Source organism: Lagenorhynchus albirostris, chromosome 16 (genome assembly GCF_949774975.1).
Source record: "Lagenorhynchus albirostris chromosome 16, mLagAlb1.1, whole genome shotgun sequence".
Lineage (NCBI taxonomy): Eukaryota > Metazoa > Chordata > Mammalia > Artiodactyla > Delphinidae > Lagenorhynchus > Lagenorhynchus albirostris.
This window is the reverse complement of record NC_083110.1, coordinates 68942917-68955516: the sequence shown is the minus strand read 5'-3', so window position 1 is coordinate 68955516 and position 12600 is coordinate 68942917. Positions and strand designations below refer to the sequence as shown.

General features: G+C 34.5%; 1 protein-coding gene across 1 annotated transcript in view; it reads right to left on the bottom strand.

Annotated features, from left to right (window-relative positions):
• Positions 1–6797: 6797 nt before the first annotated feature.
• Positions 6798–12600, bottom strand: part of TRUB1 (TruB pseudouridine synthase family member 1) — a 30306-nt gene continuing 24503 nt past the window's right edge. The window contains exons 6-8 of the mRNA XM_060125552.1: positions 12163–12302; positions 10199–10255; positions 6798–9397 (exon numbers count right to left, since the gene is read on the bottom strand). Of these exons, the coding sequence (XP_059981535.1) occupies positions 9138–9397; positions 10199–10255; positions 12163–12302 (457 nt within the window). The 3' untranslated portion in view covers positions 6798–9137. The remainder of the gene's footprint in view (positions 9398–10198; positions 10256–12162; positions 12303–12600) is intronic.

Genomic DNA, 12600 nt, shown 5'->3' with positions numbered 1-12600 from the left:
CCAGGTATATGGCCTTTGCTTCTGTTTACTATTTACTGAGGTCTAAGAAGTATGCTAACCACTTTACCTGAATGTCCTAATTTAGACTTCATAATTTCATGAAGTAGTCGCTATTAATATCCCCAATTTACAAATGAGGAAACTGGGGCTCAAGAAAGTTAATTAACTTTCTTAAGGTTAATAGCTGAGTAAGCAGTAGAACTTGGAAAACCTAACAACTCCAGAGCCCGTGCTTTCAACCACGGGCATGATTTATATAATATTTCAAATAATAATCAGGAACCCCTAATTACAGATTAAATTCAACAAACCTACTATAAGCCAGACGCTTAGAGGAGAAGTGAAAAGGCGTAGTTCTTTTCAGGAGGCTCACTGTTTGGTCACGGAACACGTGGCTATTAAAAAAGGAATAAGCAAGTGGTCATCGTTATCATAGGCAGCTGTACCAACTATCCGATGCCTAAGAAAATGCTTACTCCTATGCAAAAACTCAGATTTGTTTCTTTTAAGAAAAACTATTTGATGACTATTGCTAATCATTTTTCCTCCAATTCCCTGGCTGTCAATTATCTAATAAATCACTGAATATCATCTATTTTTCTTTAAACTGTCCATTCAAAGATCTATTATCTGAGAATACTCTAGTTCAGAGTTTTTTCATTACCTCAGTCCTGGATTACTGTACTAGATTCAGTTCCAGCTGGACTTTTCTGCCTCCTGTTCCCACCTCTTTAGTTCTTGCCATGCACCACTGCCAGATTAACCTCCTTAAAACAAAGCTTCCATATGAACTAGTCCCTCCTCTGAAGCTTTACTCAATTCTGCCTTTCAAGGCTCCGAACGATGTAATGCCAATCTGCTTTTCCAACCACACATCAGCATAAATCCCCCTCTCCACCCAGACCATTCTCCTCTTTCCTGACTGAATATGCCTTGTACACTGCCATCTTCACTGGAACTATTCTCCCCTCTGTCTGACTTTTCTCTTCTTTGAATAGTATCTATTGTTCAAGGCTCAAATCAGGTCTTCCTTCTCAATGTAGCTGTACTGAACATCCATGTTCTCCTTCCTCTGTTCTCAGTAGGAGCTCAACAAATGTTTGCAGAAATTATTGCTCCATTAAACATCAATAGCATTTTTTGGCAATATCACTCACTGATACTTATGCATTGTCTTATGGCGCTACTTACATTCTTATATGTACATGTCTTGAGTTCCTATTTGAAGTAAAGTGAAAGCTTCTTAAAGGCCTGAACCATGTCTTCAAGACTTCTTTTGTATGCCATACATTGTTTCCCCATGCAAAGGCACTGGTGAATATTTGACTATTGACATATTTAAATAATATGGAATAAAATCACCTAGTCAACACCTTTAGATAATATAGTCAATTCTACAAGCCAAAAGAATAGTCATGACTTAAGATATCTGGCCTCTAAGTCCTATCCTTACTAATGCCTTAATCTGGAGTTGGGAAAAGTTATTTTTCTATGTCCTAATTTTCTCACCTATAATAGAAGAATTAAAAGTCAAATAATTTCAAAGCACCCTGAATAGATGAATGCTAACTTATTAAATGCTTTGCCATTTGTCAAGGGCTTGACAGATTATTTTCTGAGGATATAAAATTAACTACAATGTAATGGTGTTGCAAGTCATTAACTTTATCTGTCTTAATCGCTCTTTGGATATGGAGAGTTTCATTTCTAGCAAAAACAAAAGATAAAATAACCTCAAAATCCTCACGACTATAAATCCTGGGGAAATTACATGTAAGCAATTTTTAAGGTTCTTCTTTCACTTAGACATAAAAAGCTTTAAGAGAATGTCAATCACACCCTAACAGCAAGAAAAAACTGCGTAACTTCTTGAGCCCACCAGGGAGCTACGGTTGGGAGGTAAAACGAGTTCAAACGGGTGACACACTCCTCGGAGGAGAGATGGGAAACGAACTGTTTCACTTTGGGCATAATACAGAAGGAAGAGCCAGTCATCATAAAAGCAGGTGAGACGAAAACAGCTGAAATTTGAAATGAATTCTTAAAAGGCCGAGAGTGACAGTTTAGAAACTTTGGGAGCCCCACACATAAAAGAAGTCACTTCCTAGTTCTTTTCCAAGGGTTTCCACTAGTCGCTTGTAAGAAAGATTAGGGGCAGGACAGGAGGCCTGAGAAAGACCCTGTAGGTGGCACCAAGTCATGAAACCCACCTGCTACATGAACCTTTCTCTTATATGAAGCAAAAGCTACAAGTGCTGGGGCAGAGGAGAGATCCAAGCAAAGATGCACTGCCTCTGGTGAAAGGGTGGAAGAAAAAACTGCCCACTACTGGAGGAAGGGGAGAAAGTAAGTTCAGCTCAGAATCCTGCACTGATACAAAGCAGTGATCTGCTACCACTGGGGAAGGGGCAGAATTGCTCAGAGACTCCACCCCTGAAGTCCAGGGCTGCAGGGCCTAAGACTGAGGCTGGAGTGAGAGAACTGAGGAAACACCCCCTTGAACCTCACTATTGTAACAAGCAATAGCAGTTTACCACCGGGAGAGGTGAAAAAGCATGGGTCAGATTCCTTCCATTCCATAGGTATGATGGACTTGCTGAAATCTGAGTGTGGAGAGGAACACTGCGAAAAATCCTTCCACAATCCAGACGCCCACTAAACACAAAGTAGCAGCAGACCACTCCTACAGTGATTGGAAGTCTGGTACACTGGCAGTAAATATAACAACAATAAACCCAAACCTTTTTCAACTACTGACTAGACTGCCCCAATCCCCACACTAATGGCCCGACAGAAGATGTGTGCCCATCTCTGAATTTATTTATTTCAATGTATATTTATACACAATATTTGGCATTCAATCAAGAAATATGAAACATACACATAAGTAATAAAAAAGACTGTATGTAACAAAGCAATCAACAGAAATAGGCATGACCCAGGTGTCAGAAATATCAAAGACTTTAAAATAACTTTGATTAATATAATGGACCTATATAGTGGAAAAGGTAGACAACATGCATGAAGAAATAGGGAATTTCAGTAGAGAGATGGAAACCGGAAAAAAACACTGAATTAAAAAACGTGATATCAGAGATGAAGAATTTTTTTAGCAAGTGTATCAGCACACTAGATATGGCTGAGAAAAGAATCAGTGAACTTGAAGACAGGTCAACAGAAATTGTCCAAACTGAAATACAAGTTTTTAAAAAAAGAGCAGAGCATCCAAGAGGTATGCACCAATATCGAAAGGTTCAACATAATAATTTGAGTCTCAGGAGAAAAGCGAGAGCAAGGAGTAGAATAAATATTTGAAAAGATAACGGCTGAGAATTTTTCAAAATTGATGAAAATAAACTGAAAATGCAAGAAATTGAGAAGCCCTCACAAGGATAAACACAAAGGAAAACACACCTAGACACATCAGAGTCAAACAGCCAAAAACCACAGATAAAAACCTTGAACCAAAGATAAAACCTTGAAGGTAGCTAGAAACTAAACAAGCCAGAAGATAATTAACAACATTAAAGTGCTGAATGGAAAGAAAAAAAAAGTTAACAATCCAGATTTATATATCCAGCAAAAATATCTTTCAAAAGACAAAGGTAAAAAAAAAAAACACTTTTCAGACAAACAAAAGCTGAGAAAATTCATTGCTCTCAGACTTGTGTTATAAGAAATGTTAAAGGAAATTACTCAGAAAGGAGTATGATACCAGATAGAAATTTGGATCTACATTAAAAAATGAAGAACAGCAGAATGTGCATAAATATAAAAGTTTTAGAAATCTTTTTAGGAGATAACTGACAGTCAGGGGCCAGCAAGCTACAACATGAAGGTAAATATAGTTTTATTGGAACATAACCACATCCACTCATTTATGTGTATTGTCAAGGGCTACTTTCACAAAACAATGAAAATGTTTGCTGACCCCGGTCTAAAGCAATAAAGTAAAAATAAAGATCATCAACAACAGAAAAAACCCAATATATTATAGAGTTTATAATATATGTAAAAGTAAAAAGTATGAAAACAGCACAAACAATAGAAGATAATGGAAATATACTCTTGTAAGATTTCTACAATATACATGAGGTGGTACAGTATTATTTGAAGGTAATCTGTGATAAGTTAAAGACATGTATCATAAATTCTACAGAAAACAGTAAGAAAAAATTTTAAAGAGGTAACATTAACAAGCCAATAGTGAGAAATAATGAGTAAGATGTAATAGAATGCTAAAAGTACTCAAAATTGAAAAGCTAATCAAGTGCCCATCATTCAGTAAAATGGACAAATGTAGGTATATTCACACAATGGAATACTAAACAATAATGAGAATGAATGGCCTATGAACGTGTGCAACAACATGGAAGAACCTCACTAACATAATTTTGAGCAAAAGAAGCCGAACATGAAAGAGTATATACTGTATGCTTTATTTATATAAAGCACAAAAGCAGACAAAATTAACAATCTATAATGTTAGATATGGTTACCCTTGGCAGTGGGGTGGGGCTGGGAGCTAGTGACTGGAGGGGAACCTCTAGAGGGCCTCTAGTGGACTAGTAATGATCTGTTTTTTTTTTTTTTATTTGGTTGTTGGTTGCACATGTTTGCTTTGTAAAAATTCAGATGATACATTTATGATATGTGCAAGTTTCTGTATAGATATTAAATATCAGTAAAAATTATATACATACACATATAAAACTTTTACTGATACTTATATATATATATGATATATATTTAAACTAAAGCCCTGATGAAAGACAACACACACAAAAAGAAGGATTTTGAAAAAAAGAAGTTGATGTTCTATAAACTTTAAGAAACCACAGTAGGGCTTCCCTGGTGGCGCAGAGATTGGGAATCCGCCTGCCGATGCAGGGGACGCGGGTTCGTGCCCCGGTCCGGGAGGATCCCACGTGCCGCGGAGCGGCTGGGCCTGTGAGCCATGGCCGCTGGGCCTGCGTGTCTGGAGACTGTGCTCTGCGCGGGAGAGGCCACAACAGTGAGAGGCCCGCGTGCCGCAAAAAAACCAAAAAAAACAAAAAAAAAAACCCACAGTAATCGCTGAAACAAATACATGCATAAACAGTAAATTAAATAGCAGAAGAATGAATTCATATCTGGGAAAAAGGTTCAAGGAAATTCCCCAAGAAGAAGCACTGAGATAAAGCACTGGAAAATATGAAAGAGTAATTAGACACAATAAAATGAGAAGACATAAATCTAACAGAAGTACTAGATGGAAAAGATGTGATATTCAAAGAGATAAGGGATGAGACTTTTCCAAAACTGATGAACGTGAAAATTCAGGCTTAAAAAGAACAAGCTCTGAACAGAATAAATACAAATCACCTACACTCACCAGCCTATTTTAGTTCTGCAAAAGTTCTTAGAGATAGACTAGTCTGTCTCCTTTGTTTTAAATATAAGAAAGCTGAGGCCTAAAAAGATTAAGTGACTTGCCTGGATCCAAAAATTGACTGTTAGCGGAGACGGAAATCATCTTAATATGTTATATTTTAAGAGTTACGAATAAGAGGAGCAAAATATAGTTTCTGACTTCAACTTTCCTACTGGTATGATTATGTAACACAGCAAGATGAACATGAACAGCAATATGGACAGCAATATTCCTGTTCAAAGAGAGAATTTTAACTCAAGTTGAAACTATGAAGGCACTACTGATTCAAGTGCCATGTAATAAGTGTTTAACAAGTTACATTTAATAAATGATTAGGCCAGGCTACAACTGCCCACACATACCTTAAAGAAACAGTTTCAAGACAAGTCTTCTATTTCAATTTAATTACAAGACCATTACAATCATTTCAAGCCATAAAGCTTATATTTATCATATTCCTCTATTTAAATGTTTCAATATTTTAGAGTGCTTTTTGAATTATAATTTTCTATTATATACATCATGATATGAGGTAAATTACTTTCTTCTTTTGAAATAGAACTAATTAAACCTCTAAATGTTCATTGTAAGTCTGATACAAATTTCTAACTGATCAGAGAGGCATAAAATGTACCGAAGACCTTTTAACGTACTGAAGCATTCTTTTCTTATGTAGTACAATGAATCATTTCTGATGATGGATCAGTAGCTTGTATTAATTCAAGTATTTAAGAAGAAAAGACCTAGTCAGTATAGGAAAATGTGAGTTTAGCCCTTATTCAAATTTTATAATTTTGAATTATCAAAGAAAAAAATTATATTATTTTAATGCTCATGGATCTTAAAACTGTAAATAAAATAATTCTATGACCACTTTTGATGACTTTTAAGATAATATTTTCCAGAAATATAAAAAACTAAGTGTCAAAATGAAGTCATTTGTATGTTCCAGGTTGAAACATTTTCAGAAATTTCTAACACGTTTTCTTACAAGTAAAACAACTTTATTATTACATAAAGAATTAGGCCTAGAAATATATAAGACACAGATATTTCTTTAATATTTTGATTAAAATGAAAAAAACAAAGCAGTTGGTATTCAAATACTAGACTCAAGAGAAAACTAATTTGTTTATGGATGAGTCTTAAACTTTTTAGAGAATCTTGATCAGTTACAGCTGCTTATGAAAGTTAAGCATAATATCTTTAGTTTTCAATAAATATTAACTATTCATACTCATAAATCTGGTGACTCTAAAAGGGGAAGAATTTTTAATATTAGCAAATGTGGTTAGTAAAAATGGAAAATGAAACTAAAATAAGAAAGAACAGGCCATGAAAATGCTTCTACAAGTATTTACTGCACAAATAACTCACACAAATGTATAAAGAAACCATTAAGACATTTATTTACATAAGTGAACAAAGTATGTGAAAAAGTCACACAAAGGCAAATCAGAGCAACTCTGAACCCGTATAAGTTACTAAATGAGCAACGACATATAAATCCCCCACCCAAAGCTGTCGACTTTTAGTGAACTGACATACTCAAATGATGACACTGTAAAATGTTACAACTCTTTGGGAAAGCAATAAGGCAAACTCATCAAGGAAAATTAAATTGTTCATATTATTCCATCTAATAATCCCACTCCCAGGAACTTACCCTAATAAAATTGAAAATAACCTAAGTATTCAGCAATAGAGAAATGGTTTAAACAAACTGAAGTAATATGATTAAGATAATCATTGTCAAAACTAAATACAAATAGTAAAAGAATATGAAATTTAAAAAATAGTCAATAAAAAAGTATAGGTGTCTTCAGACTGTAATTATGTGAACAAAAGAAGGGAAAAGAATAATATGAAATTAAAGTTCTGAAGTCACTGTATCAGGATGGTGAGGATTTGGTAATTTTTCCATTTGGCAACATTTTCTTCAATGTTTTCGATAAAAGAAAAAGATTGGTTACCATTTTAAAAAGTCACTTGTCTTTTCAAAAAATTTATACTCTTCTCCATTAGTAAATTATACATTTTAAATTTTAAGTTGAGAAATAGAGCAGAGAGGCCCTAGTTGTTTTATATTCCTCTATTTGGACCTTAGCTGGCAGTGTATGAAGACATACTGTAACCTGTACCACTCCAACAGAAAAAGGCAGCCACTGCCACCTTTGGTTACACAAACTGCAGGGCACTAGATATGAATATGTAAAACTGTAAAAGCTTCAATTTACAACTTTGTGTGTTTGGTGTTTTATTTAAGGCATTATGATAATTAAATCTTCCTTATAATTTTCTATGTCATACTAAGAATGTTTTAATATTTCCATTTCCACTTGAAAAATGTTGCCAATACGCTGAAAGTGTTCTATTGAAGCATATAACTTTTTATGTTGAGTTTATATTAGGTTAACCACAAATAAGATCATGTTTGTTTACATATTTAAAATTTATAAGTTAGAGGTTGCAAAGCAACCACCTTTAAAAGAAAGACAATCCATAAAAATGTAAAAACTCTTATATGATGCAAAATTTAACAAGTCTTCCTTTTGAAACTATTTATTTGGATAAACGCAGGGGGATTTGAAAATTTCTACAGATGCTGCATTATATATTGCTTTCCTATAACAAAAATATGACGTACTCATTACATATGAAATTTACTATTTCAGAATGTGACTGTTTTCAAAACTATGGTAGAGAGGGACAGGGAACTTTCAGTAGGCTATCTGAATGAAAACGTTTGAGAATAACTGTTTTTAAACATTTAGAGCAGAAGGGATTAACTGGAAATGCAGGGCAGCAATCTCAGCATCTATAAACATCACTTGAAAGAGCAAATTGAAAGCAAAGTATCATGGGAATTAATACCCTATAAAGATGTATGAACAAGTACTAAAGAATAAAGAAAAGAAGTTTTTCATTGAAGGCATTCTTTAGCTTAATTTTTTTTAATTAGGTTATTTAGTAAACTGGTACAGGGTGGTCGACTGTACTGATTAAATAACCAGGAAACTATCTCATAGCTGCCAAAACATAAGCCATAGGAGCTGTTCTGTGCTAATGGGAGAGTAGAGGTGAATTTAATTAAACATTTAGTCTTCTATTTACATTCCATTAGTGGTAGCAGCAATAATTTGGTTCTTCTACAAATATTTACAATAAAAGTTTATTAGCTTCTAGGATCTAAACAAACACAGCTATTACCAAGATAAGTGCAGCCTTATCAAAGAAATGTTCTTAATGTTCTCCAAAACATGAGTTAAATAATGGCTTTTTCAAACATAGTTAAGGAATTTCAATAACCAGAGTCACGAGGAAGCCAAAATAAAGTCAAAGAAACTAATATACATTCACTTTGTCACACCAAAGAAACATTTAGCTCATTTTTTTTTTCCTCTGATTAGAAAATGTGGTCAACTTTTTCACAGGAAAAGCCTTTGATGAGAGCTCAAAATCAGAAAGTTGATTTTCCTGAATCCAATCTAACAACATAATAACATCCTAGAAGAACATCCTATAGTACAGCAAGAACTGAACAACTGCAAGGCTATTTATAATGTACAGCAGATAAATTGTGCACCGTAGAAACCATAAATGATGGACATTTTTCCTCATGCAAAAAAAAAAAAGAATCGTTTGTCTTGGCACACACACAGCTTGTCATTCTGCACACAGGATGCAAATGTCAACCAGGAAATGAAGACAACCCAAGCCAAACTTAAAATGTCTTAATCACATCATCTTCTCCCTTTATCTCATTTAGAGTTATGTACTCACAGCTCAAAACTGGCTCATTAGACTCCTCAGGTTTTGATTTTTTAAGTGCCGTCTCTGCTGGGAGAAGGGATGAGCACTGCTCAAGAGACTGTGCAATGTCGTCAATTGTCCATTTGTCTTCGGGAAGGGCGTGCTCCTCCAGTGTAAAGGGTCCCTGTTTGGTGCGGGTCAGCTCTAGCACATTGGCACAGGAAGACAGTTCTATGGCAACAAAAGGTGAAAGGAAAACAAAAGACAAATGATTCAGCATTTCATTCAAATACTGAAGCAACATAAACGATCCAGTAATTCAGTATTTCATCGGCTATAATTTTGCAAATGACAGAACTCGATTCAGACCTCTCAAAACCACCTCAAATGTAAAACTGTAATTATCCATTATAATAGCCAAGAGCCTTGAGATTAAGAAATGATTAAGGAGCAAAATAACATTTAATAACTGACCTAATAAACTGCTTTAAAGTCTACAAGGAAGTTGCACACTCTTCTTATTTAACCCATGAAACAACCCCATGAGGTTACTATTCGTCTCACTTTGCGGATGAGGTAATGTGACCTGTCCAGTGTCACGACTGCCAGAAAATGGCAGGGCCAGAACTGCAACTTCCTGGCTGTTTCTAAGACTATGGCTTCCAGTTTTCAAAAAAAATTTGACTTGTAGCGATAAAAATAACTTTTAGAAGGCTTAATCTTTTCTTCTTATCCTTACTTTGAGTTAAAATATTTTATACTTGAAAAAAATGTTGGTCCTGAGATTCATTATTCACATCTTTATTTTCTATTCCTCTTTTTCTCCTCTCTCCCATTACAAGCATTTCACTGCAGCTGCTTACGCTGATAACTGTCTTCCATAAACCTATAACGCTTCGAAGGTGGAAGGGCAGCAAGAATCCAGTTCCTAAGGCCAGTACTCAGAGACATGGAAAACGGAAAATTCCTTCCTCCCATCAAAAAGGAATATTATTCTCTAAATGATAATTCATAATTCATCTTTATGCTTACCTCTGCCAATGTCACTGACCAAGCTTCTGATATAAAAACCTCCTCCACATTCAACATCTGGAATGTTAACAGTGACATGGTAAATTGCTAACCGCCTATGAAATCCACTTTACATAGAAATGATGCCCCTAAACAAATGTAAAAATGCACTATGCAAACAATCGAGTGATAAAACATTTATGCGCTAAAATATAAATTATTCATCCAGTAGCATATGTGTTTGTGAGACTGCAAAGTCAGAGTGTGGAGAAAGCAAACAGCAGAAACTCTTGAACACATTTTAAATTACATGGCAAGTCATATCACTTTAATACTTCAGCCTTGTTCATTTAATAGATTTTAAATAGTTAGAAATCTCAGCTTTGCTATTATGAGCTGCAGATTTAAAAAACTATTTTCAGATTTGTACATCTTTTTCATTTAATAGGCTTTAAATGGTTAGACATCTCAGCCTTGCTATCATGAGCTGTAGATTTTTAAAATATTTTCAGATTTGTACACTCAAAAAACACAACAAACATAAAAACCCTTTTCAGTGACAGGAATTATGTTTGGGGTGATATACTACATGGAGAACTCCGCATATTTAAATGTTCTCTTGGAAATATTCCTGAAAAAATCATGAAATAACTTAAAATTACACAATGTACCAGAACTGAATGCATAACTAAACATCTTCTTAACGCAGTATAATACAAGTTTATTGGTTAAGAGCAGGGCTCTGGATTATTTTTATTCATCCAGAAGACATCCTGAAAAGAACTGTATTTTCACACAAAAGGACTACTTTCTGTTCTAGCTTAGCATACAAATAAAGCTATTTGAAGGAATTTCTACATCCTTGCACTATATTTGACTTTGGTGAAAAGAGTCAAATTTGGACTACTACAAATTCCAGTGAACAAATGCAACTGGAAAAATTTGAGGTTTTTTTTACTTTCATTGATAATATCTATTGTGCCAACACAGAGGCCGCATTTTCATGGAATGGAGTGAAACATTTTTTAGTATGTTTGTTTCATTGTTCGCCTAATATTTTAGAATCAGGAAACTTAAGGAGTGACTTTTTAAGAAAATTGTACAAAACCCACAATCTACAGGAACTTAATACACACTAAATAATAATGTCAATGGGAAAAAAAGCAATGAAGTTCAGGAAAAAAGGTTTTGGGAAATTATGTCTACAAGGAATCCCATTCAGTATGCACCATGAAATTGGGAGCAGGGTCAATTTCAGGGAGCCTGAGGATTAATAAGAACTACAGCTTTTGATTCTCCACAGCTCTTAAACGTTCAGGGCTTTAGCTAGGAGATCATAAAATTTCCAAACAATAGAAAAAAACTTTTTCGGTTTTAAATTTATTTCAAATATGGATTAAGATAAATTCAAATCGATAACTTGAGTTAAAATTTACCACATGTCTAGGAATACACTTCTGCCTTACCCATTACTCCTATATTTTCATGATCTTTAGCAGTGATTTATTGGTGACAAAGAAGGGGGGGGTCACTCCACTCTTAGAATTTCTTGTCCAAAAACTGAAAATGCATCGTTTTAAAAGGACAAATTAATGTCAATAAAAAACTGAGTGTAAACTATCAGGTACTAGCCAAAATGGGGAACAAGTATCCATAAGATAATAAAATACAAAATTTTGAAAACAGGTACTCCTTACCTATTCTTCCCCATAGAGATCCAAAGTATGTTACTTCCAACTTTATAGTAAGATAATATAATATATGAAAAACTCACACTATTTAGGACATTTCTGAACCTCCATATAGCTATAGGTATTCTCATTATTTGTGCTGTCAAAAAGGTATTAACAAATTCTAACCTTCTTTAAACTCAAATTTTTAAACATCTCCAATATCCTAGGGATCCATTAACATTACACAAAAGTAGCCAAATATAAAATAAAGGCACATGTAAATACAAATGTTTTCAAATTTCTCCATCTTACCTAATGTGAAAAATGGTGGCTGGAATTTTTGAAGGGAAAGACTGTACACGGTAACTGGCCTGGCAGGTTTTGCTTCTACTACTTCACCTCTCTTCATCAAAGTTGAAAGTCTCTGTCCATCTTTCTTTAATGCAGAATAGCTTGCAAGGTACAAGAGGGAGACAGGAAGAGAAGGAGGGAGGAAGAATAGAGAGAGATTGAGAAAGAAAGAGAGAATAATTCCAGATTACAGCATGGAAAGAAAGGATGATTAGCAGCTCTTTAAACTGAAAATCCTTCTAAGAATGAACTAATTTTTTCTTCTAATCTACTTCACAATGGTGTCACATATAGAGTTCCTAAATATCTTTGAGGCTAATACAGCTCATTCTGGCACTCAGTGAGCAATGTTGTCAATATTTCTCTTTAACCATCTTCCTGGAGATGGTCTATTCATGT